This window comes from Trichophyton rubrum, assembly GCF_000151425.1.
Source record: "Trichophyton rubrum CBS 118892 genomic scaffold supercont2.1, whole genome shotgun sequence".
NCBI lineage: Eukaryota > Fungi > Ascomycota > Eurotiomycetes > Onygenales > Arthrodermataceae > Trichophyton > Trichophyton rubrum.
The window spans coordinates 2,672,731-2,683,435 of NW_003456428.1; the positions used below are offsets into that span (position 1 = coordinate 2,672,731).

General features: G+C 47.8%; 5 protein-coding genes across 5 annotated transcripts; 2 read left to right on the top strand and 3 right to left on the bottom strand.

Annotated features, from left to right (window-relative positions):
* Positions 1 to 227: 227 nt before the first annotated feature.
* Positions 228 to 1,217, bottom strand: TERG_01020 (uncharacterized protein; the record flags this gene model as incomplete). The annotated part of the gene is made up of 3 exons (XM_003238986.1): positions 228 to 387; positions 450 to 1,042; positions 1,119 to 1,217. The coding sequence occupies 3 exons, from the start codon at positions 1,215 to 1,217 to the stop codon at positions 228 to 230; spliced, it is 852 nt and encodes a 283-aa protein (XP_003239034.1).
* A 686-nt stretch (positions 1,218 to 1,903) lies between these two features.
* On the bottom strand, positions 1,904 to 3,769 carry TERG_01021 (uncharacterized protein; the record flags this gene model as incomplete). Its single annotated transcript, XM_047747693.1, has 2 exons — positions 1,904 to 2,258; positions 2,343 to 3,769. The coding sequence occupies 2 exons, from the start codon at positions 3,767 to 3,769 to the stop codon at positions 1,904 to 1,906; spliced, it is 1,782 nt and encodes a 593-aa protein (XP_047603657.1).
* A 44-nt stretch (positions 3,770 to 3,813) lies between these two features.
* Positions 3,814 to 4,590, bottom strand: TERG_11661 (uncharacterized protein; the record flags this gene model as incomplete). Its single annotated transcript, XM_047750741.1, has 1 exon — positions 3,814 to 4,590. The coding sequence occupies one exon, from the start codon at positions 4,588 to 4,590 to the stop codon at positions 3,814 to 3,816; it is 777 nt and encodes a 258-aa protein (XP_047605292.1).
* Positions 4,591 to 8,000: 3,410 nt separating this feature from the next.
* On the top strand, positions 8,001 to 8,675 carry TERG_11662 (uncharacterized protein; the record flags this gene model as incomplete). Its single annotated transcript, XM_047750742.1, has 1 exon — positions 8,001 to 8,675. The coding sequence occupies one exon, from the start codon at positions 8,001 to 8,003 to the stop codon at positions 8,673 to 8,675; it is 675 nt and encodes a 224-aa protein (XP_047605293.1).
* A 20-nt stretch (positions 8,676 to 8,695) lies between these two features.
* TERG_11663 (uncharacterized protein) lies at positions 8,696 to 10,195 on the top strand (the record flags this gene model as incomplete). The annotated part of the gene is made up of 1 exon (XM_003238988.2): positions 8,696 to 10,195. One exon carries the CDS (start codon positions 8,696 to 8,698, stop codon positions 10,193 to 10,195), a length of 1,500 nt encoding a protein of 499 aa, XP_003239036.2.
* Positions 10,196 to 10,705: the final 510 nt, after the last annotated feature.

A 10,705-nucleotide genomic window follows, 5' to 3' on the forward strand; every position in this document is an offset into this window, starting at 1 on the left:
TCTGTTACCGTTGGTGTACTTTAGCTATGGCATTGTGTTTCCGCTTTGGCGGTTATTCCATTCACACAGATAGCAGGATAATAAAGATGATGACAATCATGACAAAATACTGAAGCCAATCAGGCCCGGGTGAAGTTGCTATGCAGCTTTTGGAAAACAACAGATGTTATCCCCAGTAGACCTCTCATATATTTTCCGGCTATTCCTCGATATATATGGACTTAGTATCACATAGATTTCATCTCAGTGGCCCCACGGAGGCTGGGGTTGGTTGCAAAGGTCTTCTCCAGTCTCGCGGCCCATAGAGCAGCTCCAACCGTGTTCGTATACGTGAAAAAGAGAGATGTAAAGGGTACCATCTCTAGCACAAAGGCAGCAGCACCAAAGCTATTATATTGTGAGCAAGGATACCTTTTTAAGGGGGGGTAGTTGGATGCTGCGTTACTCACCTGGCGTAAGCACCTCTATTCCTCTCAAGCCACTGGTCCCGTTCCATCGTACCCCACCCCTTTAGATAAAAGTATCTAGCATGTAACATAGGTCCAATCCTAGTCCCCTGGGCACCGATATACATCAAAGTCCCAACAACCGGTATGAAATTCAGAGGCAAATACAGCAGCGATCTAAACATATTTGACAAGCTCATCGCGTTCATCAGCGAACCGCCACCTTTCTTAATAAAATGCCCCAGACGAGCCATTGGATCAGAAGCAGGTTTCAGTTTACGGTCCTTGGACACCAATTGTGTGTTGCCGCATGAAAGTAGTGTTCCATCAAATAGATTAAGCAAGGTATCTTGGTCGAACACGTAGCCTGATTTCGCGAGGTAGGATATTATAGTTGAACTCTCACTGAGGACTAGCAGAGCTGCTGAGAATGGTGCTATGAGAGGGCCCGATGTTAGAGCCAAAATGGCTGCTTGGGGTATATATGTGAAGAAGAACATGGCTCCGGTCACGGCGAGGGTCAGTGATAATGTTGGTGCGAGCTTTGACAGCATAGGCTTGTACAGTGACGGGTGCGATAGAAAGTAGGCAATGCCCTGCATTTATTTCAAGTGGTTAACTGTGTTAGTTTGCTTTTCTTCATATGGGAAGAGATTGTATGGTATTATCTACCTGGAACGGGTAGATGTATGCGCCAGACCGCAAGCCATCTTTAGCCAGCGCCAGGAAATTGCGCAGTTCCTCTTGGGCCATACGCTTTATTCGCTCCATGATGCTGCGATATATAGTGATTAGCCTGCAATCTGACGCTTGATGGTGTAGATGGTGCAGTTATAGCATGTTGTTACGGAGTACAAAGTTGCTTGTTTCTTCCAAGTTTGGGGTTCGAACTTGGCTATGACGACAAAAATGGTCACGTGGCACTTCTTATTATATAAGCAAGGTCTGATGCCGGATGGAAATCCCAGGCCAAATCAAGAGAACGAGGAGCGCGATGGCTCTCGCAGGAAGAACAGAGTAAACATTCATATACTAGTAGTTATCAGGGGGTAGGTATTGGCATGTACCAAAGGCCGTCTTTGCTTTGGTTACCATGATGCCTTTTCACTTCCACCTCTTCGTTAGGATTGCCCTGTCAAGGGAAAGCAGTCCTGCTGTTTATATTTCAGTTTCAATTTGCTCTCAAAACGCCCAAAGTTCTCGTTGGCCTCCAAGAATTCATAAAAACCAATCGATGCAAGAAGGCGTAGAAGTAGGCTAAGTTGAAAAGGGGAAATCGCAATGGGATGGCGAAAGTGAAATCGTAGGACAGAAAAACAATTCAATGATAGCTCGATGGGGTATAAGTGGAGGCATATGATATACAAAGGAAAACGAAAAAATTAGGAATTGAGGTGAGAAGAAAGCTATTGTATCCTAAAAGACGAGGATGAGCCAGGGGGGAGAGGTGGGTCAGATCAGCGGTTCCGTTGAGTTCGGGTGTGTCGAACTTGGTGCCACATTGAATCGCCGCTTAAGGCAGATAGGCTCAAGGATGTAAGCCCTCTCCAGGTGGACCGGTGAGAAGCGTTGAGGGCGTCTCCAAGCAAGGCCCCTCGTTCCAACTCAGAGTCGGCGTTTTCATGCTCGGGGATAGGGATGGCGGATGAAGGGAATCCACTGTGATCTTCAACAGCCCTTGCTTGATCAAAACTGGGTGAAGGGTCCAGGCTGCTGGAAACATAGTCGTTAGAGCCTTGGTTTCCGAACGATCGAACAACATCGCCTTTACATATTGGACACGTGCGTCGCCGTGTTGTCAACCACGGTGTTCTAAAGGGCTTTGTTAGTTGGGTTCTCAACGAATATCGCATAACATGGAGTTTCTTTTTTTCGGAGAGAAAAGGGAGCACTTACATGCACTCAGCGTGGAACTCGTGCCCACAAGGTAAGCTCATTACCTTGCTTTGTCCGTCAACATACTCTTCAAGACACACAACACATTCCACTTGTCGGCCAGTGTATTTCCGTCGCCACAGTGTCGATCCGGCACTGGACTTCTCAGCACCAGCTGAAAAGTCTGTCATGTTGGGCAAAGAACTTGACGCTGCAGCACCTGCGTTGGTGGAGAAATGAGCTCGAGGGTCCGATCGTGTAAGGAGAGGAGATGAAGGAGACGCAGAGTCCGGCACTGCTGTACGAGGCGGTGTGCTTGAATTAGAGCTACTGGTGATTGTATGGTAGGTTCGAACGGGAAGTTGATCAACAATGGCCTTGGGTGCTCTCCATCGTCGCCGGCGGATCCTAGAGCGAAGTAGGAGGAGTGCATAAACCACAGTGAGCGTTATTAGGGGGCTGACGACCAAAACCAAAAGAGTATCAAAGAATGGACTCGTAGACATGCTAGTCGGGGCTAAGGTAACCCATAAGCCTTCATGTTTCTCTGGCTCCTTGTCTCCATGATGACCATGGTTGTTATGTGAGCCTCGACCGTTTTGGAAATCTTTGTGTCCGTTTGCGAATGCTGTGTTCTTGTCATCACTCGGTTCCCCCCAGCCAAAGAGGCGCGTCCACCAGTGTCCTTCCTTTCTATTATTTCCGGACCCTGATCTTAAATGTGATGACTGCTTATCAGAGCCATTCGGGCCACCTTTGCCCTCGGTAGATTTGTCTGGATGGACATACTCTCCACTGCCAGGGGTGATGCTCCCACCCTTAAAGCCTTTTGTATCGGAGCCCGAACCGTCCTTGCTGTTTGAATTACCACTCCGACTAGTTGGTTGCGGCTTGCTGACCGGCGTTGGTGTGGGTTTAACGATAAGGTCGGGATCACGCCAGTCCTGAACTCCGATAAGAAAGTCATCTTCACGATTCTGATGGGGATCCGGTTTGGCCTGTACAGGCGCCGTTCCTTTCTCTTTGTCCTGACGGTTTGAGTCCTGTCCTGACTTATATGGCGTCTCAGAATCCGGCTTTCGGCTTTGTGAAATCCAGTCGATGTTCCCACTGCTTGGCGGTCGCCTACTGTCTTCATGCACCGATTTGTCGTTCCAAAAGTTGAAAAGAGACGAAAAGAATCCTCTATCGGGTTTTGGTGTATCCTTAGGCTTGGATTGCGTGAATTTTGTAGACTTCGAGGAGGGGGTAACAATATTAGTTTTTCCAGCATTACCGCTTACCTTTAGATTCTGTTTACCACGATTGGGCGCTTTTGATTTGTTCCCTGGAGAGCTGGGCCCTTTGCCTTTATCGGCGGGTATAAGTGAGGACAGTAGATGTGCAGTGGTGTGGGAGGTGAAAACGGCTGGAATAGTCACATTTGATGTATCGCCATGCGCATACATTGTAACAAGGCCTCCACCGCTTTCATTGTCGCCAACTATAAGGGCTATTCCTCCTCTCCGCTGGACCCATTTTGTCTTCTCCAAAAGCCACAACCACCACGGCTTAGTAGAACAACTTTCCCCGAAATCTCTGCAGTCTCCTGTAACGACTGAATGTCGGCATGGGTTGGTTGCTTGGTTTTTGCCTTAGCATCATTAAGGCTGGCTGATAGGGAATCTCCCAAGGAGTGATGAAGATGGTCATCGGTTCCGTCATTTTTCGTTGGCGAGCCACTATTCTTGCGGTCGTCTTCGGGTAAAACGGTGCTGGCTCCTTTCTGTATATTTATGGTTCGGTCGTCACTGACTCCGATGCCTGGTTTGACCTGTGAGGTTGCTTTATCCGTACCAAGACGCCCTCCGGACCCGGACTGCGCAGTCCTGTCGCCTTCTTGCCACCCGGGAACATCAGAGCATCCCAGTTCCCCTTCAGCTTTTGTCATTATCCCTCCCTTTTTACTAACATCATCTCCAAAGCCGCTCCCGATCCACAACTGCCCATCGAGGCCGGACGATGGCAGGGGAGGCCCAAACGCAGCAGGACGAGCCAGGAAGAAAGTCGAGTTATCATCCGTCAAACTTATAAGCGCGGAAGGCGGGAATAGTGATGAGGGTGCATGGAAGAAGAGGTCTCGTATGCGGCCGGCTTTGCTGCTGTAGGTTCGTCGATATTCCGATGTGGCGGCATTTTCTGGACTTGCAGACTGCCGGACAAGGGTGGTAAAGAAGAGAGGGATAAACACCAGACAGACAAGGAGTAGGATGAGCTGTGGAGGTCGCATTATTCCAGACTCCTTACAGACGCCCTTATAAAGGAGTACTGTCGCTTCGTAATAGTAGTAATGGTGGTGGTGGTGGTGAGTGGTGGTGCGGGTGACCCTTTGTGGTCTGATAACTAAGGGGCAGGCAGCTCAAAAAAACAAGAGGATGAGAACCTGGCTTCACCTCGAGGCCAAGCTGGCCACTCCTGAAATGGCGAAACAGCCCACGTCAATAATATCAGGCTTCTCGACAGTTCGTCGTGACGTCGAAAAAGATGGCGGGCCATGAGAGAGCAAAGAAAGCAGACGAAGTCGAGAATAAGAAATGCAGCAAAAGTGCATCGAAGCAAATCGTCATGAGAGCCTTGGCAATCACATGACAAACGTTAAGCTTTATCGCTTTCCAGTTTCTTTTTCTGTGTTTGAACTAACGAGCAGAGAGCAAGGCGTCGATGAGATGCGGGCGACGACGCAATTGAGAGGCCATGGTTCTCTTACGCATGCAGGCCAGGACGAAATACATTTAGGCAGCCAGCAACGGCAGCGGCACCTTGTTGAACGATAACACAAACCGGGGCGGTGAAGTATGGGCGCTTATACTGTGATATTGCATACATAACTACTCCGTACATTCGGTTTGGCTAAATCCCCTTTACCATACCACTCCGTGCTACCCGGGGAGACTAACGATGCTTGTCTAATACAGAGTAACGGGTAACAAGCTACGGCATGACTGTCAGCAGATGACCACGGCTGGTGGGGGCCTCCGTGCGAAACTGGTCTGACTCACTGTTGTCAGTTAGTCCAGCTGCAGGCTACGTATCAGGCCAGTTGAACCAGAGCCCAAGCCCCATAGCAGGGAAAAATAGCCAGGTCGAGGAGCGTCGTAGTTGTTGGCGAAACTGAGCAGTGAAAGTCGAACTTTACAAGGGCCACTGTGCGAATTATGGCAGAGACGAGCCGCAAAAACAAATATTTCGTAAAGGGTGATTGGTGCGTCCTCTTTTGCCTCGAGCTAGATCATGCAGAAATCAGATTCGACCCCTGTTAAGTTTCCGGAGGCTGCCCTTCGCTTTGCTCTTTTTTGAAGCGGAGTTGTGCCTCTCCCGGTTAATATCCCGTGACCCTGGTAATACGCATGTTTGATGACACAATCGTGGCGTGGAAGAGGCGGAAACACGAATGAAAGCTACCAGCCACAATAAAACTCAACTCAGGACAAGAAGGTCAGCTTCCAAATGGCCCTAATAAGGCAACAACGACAATACTGGTGATTACTGTGCGAGAACAGGTCCCTAATCCATCAAATCTCGCATATGTGGTGGTACTACTCCGTACCTCCTGTATACACAGCAAGCTGAGAGAGGGCTTTAATTAGCTTCCAATTCACCATCGTCAGCAGCTTCGTCACACTCGAGGCGCAGTGAAAAGGGTGAGTGGAAAATTTGTCAAATCTTCCAACTCGCTTAAATAGTTAGCGTTCAGGCTCAGCTACCGGTTAAACTGGGGTTTAGCACTCTGTTGACCATCTTCGGCTTTGTTTGTCTCCCCGTAATGCCTCTTTAGACTGTCGCTCGGGACAGTAACGTGAATGGGATATCAGCTCTTAACTCTCAAGGTTTGCACTATCACGGGTGGTACGTATACCTCTGGACAGCGAAAGGGCTGTTTCCTGAGGCCTCAGATTTATTGATCCTCATTTCGTACGGACTACTCGGTAAATTTCAGCTTTTTGGTCTTCATGGAACGCGTCAATTCTTGCCCAGTAGGCTGCTACGCCTGACCTTCAAAGTTTACATTCAATTCCCGGGCTAAGGACCAAACAGTGATTTTACAAGAACAGAAATTGATTGCCGTTACTGCTGTTAAGTGTGGGTTTCTTTCGCGAGACCCGCGATGCTAACACGGTTTTGCCTTCTAGCCTCTGCTACCATTGGGATGCTGTCGACGCCAGGGTAGATATCATAACCTATTTGCCTCCAATGAACTTTTAGCGATTCCAAGATCAGGGGAGATGGGCGAGCAACTTTATCCACCCAGGAATAACCCCAATGCCATTACCTATGGGACAAGTAGCAGGGTAGGCAATAATGTAATAAAGGTAATTTACGGGAGTGAATTAAGCTTCCAAAAGAGACAGAAATCTCTCTCATTAAGGATTATAGCACGCGAATATCTCAAAGTGGGCGTCTTACTCCGATATAAACATAGATCTTCATCTGCGATCCATTCCAAGGCGGTCAACTATCCCGGAAGGTGACTGGCCTATAATATCCCACGGGATGATCTCTTTACTAATTTATTGAACTAAAGTAACCACAATAATAAGCCCTTGGTACCTAGTAATAAAAATTTATGTCTTGAAGAAGCTAGGTAGTCATTTGTCTGTCGGAGCTTATCAGCTCGGGATCTCCATCACGTGACCGTTGTGTGGGTTAAATCTCAGCTTTATTTTAACCTCGCATCGTAGCTTTTGACAGAGGGGAAAAATGATACTTATCTGAAGTTGAGAGGAGAAGAATCTATCATCAGACGAAAAGAGCAGTGTTCAATCAATCCCTATAAGGCTGGTGCTATTATAGTCTGGGTTTGACTTCTGACTCCTATGGGGCTAGAAGGAAAAGATTAAAAATAAAGATACCAGGAGACTCCTGAACCATAGTTTGCCCTGTATCGAAAACTACCATATACTATATAGTAGTGTGTTTACCACATACGATACGCTCTCTTTAGAATACCCTTTCTTAAGGCCGGATTATGGCAAGCGCTTTCTATATATCTACAGCTTCTGATAGCTGCTATAGCTGATGGCTGCTATTGACATGCCATCAAGATGGGATGGCAGTCTATACCCTTCAATACCCCATACTGTATACACATATATTATCTATGTATTTCCTATCTTTCTTTCATCTGCCAGCTGCTTCTTTACTGCTTTTCGGTCTCATCTTCTTCTTATCTTCATCTTCCCCAGTCACGTGACTGGGATGTCCTTCTTTCTATTTTGGGAAGAGAGAAGAAGAAGATGGCCCGTGCACTTATGTCCTCTTCTTGTTTTTTCATCTGCTTCACTTTCTCCTTCTTCCCCTATACCATCTGTCAACTTCACTCTTTGACTAGATACCTAGATATCTCTCTGATATTCACGCTGGGGCCTTCTATCAGACTGCTGATGGCTATAAAAGAAGACACCGTGAGTATTGCCGAGTGTTCCCCTTTACTATTCTTGATAATTTGGGTTGGAGTCAGGCTTGCTTTAGGATGTAGGCAGAGTTAGGCACAAGAAGGGACGAATAATCATGCTGATACTAATACTAAATCTATGTGTCTAGGCTAGCCGTGATAAAAAGAGAGACAGATATTACCCCAAACTTTGACTCACTTTTGCCGGCAATTACCGGCACTAAGGCGAAAGAGACAGAAGGGCAGACATGAATCCATATAGACTTGGCCAGTCTTCAGGGGATAGGGAACCTGAGAGCACAAACACGATCCCTTTCCCTCCTTTTCCATATGATATGCCGGAGGAGGCAGAGGCCCTTAATTTAATACCAACACAACTGCAAGGGCCCCCACCTCAGTATACTGGATCCCATGGCAGATTGACTGGGTATCCTGGGGAAGCTTCTAAGTATGCTTCTGTCATTAGGGATAAACTGGGCTCTGATCCTTTGGTTACCCATACTCACACTCACCATTATTCTTACATCGAGAATAATTTCAGACCCCAGCCACCAATTACTTATGATGCAGCTTCACGCCTTATGCTTGCTAACCCTGCTACTAATAACTCTTATGTTCATTCCCAACCCACAGGGCAAGCAGAGAGCGTTGCTGCTGGTGCAGCTACATCACCTCAAGGCGTCTCTCACTACCACCAACAAGAACGCGGTCGGCCATTCTACCGAGGTGCGCCATCTTTCCGTCTTCGTTCCCAAGGGCGAGAACGGAGTCAGCCAGCATACCAACATTCAAGTCGTATCAGCCGCGAGCTTCGAGAGACTGGCCATCTACCGTCCACGCGCCCCAACTCACTTGCAACATTAGCTGCTCTTACGACCAAGCCAAACCTTACAACCACATTACTGCAATCAACCCAACGCTGACAGCTCATCCGCTGCAGAATATGACTGCAATGGAAACAGGGGTGCATCATGGACACGCGGCGGAACTTCCTGTTCACTTCAATCCTCATCACCACAGCCCTCATCGTGCTCGTCACGTTGGACAACATAGCTTTTCAGTCGATCCAGGCTCTTCACATTACACACCTCCAGCATTTGCTCCTCCGCTTATGCCACGTTCAATTCCGCAGGTTAATCTCGCGAAGCACGCAAAACATGCAACTTTATCAGCTCCTGTGACTTCGGTGGCCACTCCTACCTCCAAGACGAGACCTACAACCCCAACGGGGCAGTTCATCCCAGGGCCTGATAACATCAGTCCTTCGAAACAGGAGGAAAAATTCCACGTTCAAAAGACAATGCTGGAACGCTTGGGAGATACATCAATCGCCGACCCACTTGACATCGACTTTTCGAGACTCACCGTTAACCAAGCCGATCATTACCTTGACCTTATTGGCGCTCCCTCTAGGCCAAAGCCAGAGGCAGCTCCTGTTCGGGATGTGATTACCGGAGAGGGAGGGTTGGTAGCACCACCTAAGCTAGCTCCTCAAAGTTTGGCTCCGGAGAAGTCTATGACGGCATCTTTAAGTCCCCACGACCATCAACTTCCACAACGTACTTCGCCCAACCCATCCTCTCAACATTATTCCAACGATCTTGAGAGGGGAGCCGCCTTAGCAGCACGATATAATATTCGAGGTTTAGCTATTACACGGCTTGCACATTTTCGCCAGGAGCGTGAAGCCGCTATGGCTCAAGAAAGGGAAGAGTCTCCACAAATCGCGGCTGGGTCTCGGGCTCCATCGCCTGCTTCTACCAAAGTTATTCCATCGGCTACTCCATGTCCAAGTGAAGCAAAGAATAACGCTGCCATGCAGCAACCAGGTGTCCGCCGGAATTTCCCACCTCCCGGCTTAACTCGTCCTCGTTTTACCAATTACGCTGGGGATCCTGTGGGGATTTACCGCCCCGTTCCATGGACTGTGGATACACCTGAAGAAGCTGAAAGGAAAGCCAAGAAAGCGGAGACTGCTACTACCTCGGAATCTGGCAAGCCACCTCCTGTTCTACCACCTGCGAACACCCTACAACAAAGTCCTATCGGTAGCAAACGCCGCTCTATGGTACTAGCTAAAGAACGAAATTCCCGTGTCAGTGAAACTCTCAAATGGTATCGTGCAGACTACCGTTTGAACGAAGACCTCCGCGAACGTTTGGATACTATAATGAAGGAAACCTTGCAAACCCACGATAATGGACAGGGACCTCTTGCGGTCCCTAAAGAGCTCTATGAGTCAGCTGAGCAAAACACGGTTTTGCTTGCCCAGGCTATCGTTAATCTCCAATCTTACCTTGAAGGAAACCCCAAAGAGCAGTCCAGAAACTTCGCTCAATATGGACCGGTCCCCGATGAATGCTGCGAACCCTCCAAGGACGGAAACTTCAGCCTTTTTGATATCCAGCCGGGCCCGTTTAGAGGGTCAGAGACGAGGAACTAAGGATAAGCATACCCATGGGACTGGTCATGAATTTCCCCTTCTTTTCTTCTTTTTTCTTTCTTCCGCGCAGTACCTGAAATGTGATAAAAAAAAAAGTCCAAGATGGCAACATGACAACTTGCCGGATATCTGGTTTCTCACTCCAATATGCATGCATATGCTGCCCTTGGAATGGGAGAGGATTGAAACCGGTCTTTAAAGTCTGCACTCGTAAGGAAGCATCTAATTTAGAAAAAAAATCAGTAGTTAAATTACTGCTTGAGATGATAAATTCATCTTCCGTTTGAAATAAATACATGTTTAAAATGGATTCGACGAATACAGCGAGTATATATCCTTAAGCAGTGGCCTGATATCACGAATTCATATTTAGGGGTAAAGGTAAGATAGAAAAAAAGAAGTAATATGACTATAGGAAAGAGCGCAGAGATAAGAAGGGCGTTAAACCCATTATCCTGAAAAAACGTTCCAACTCCTGGCCTCTTTCCACTAAGAGAATTCATGCTCGTG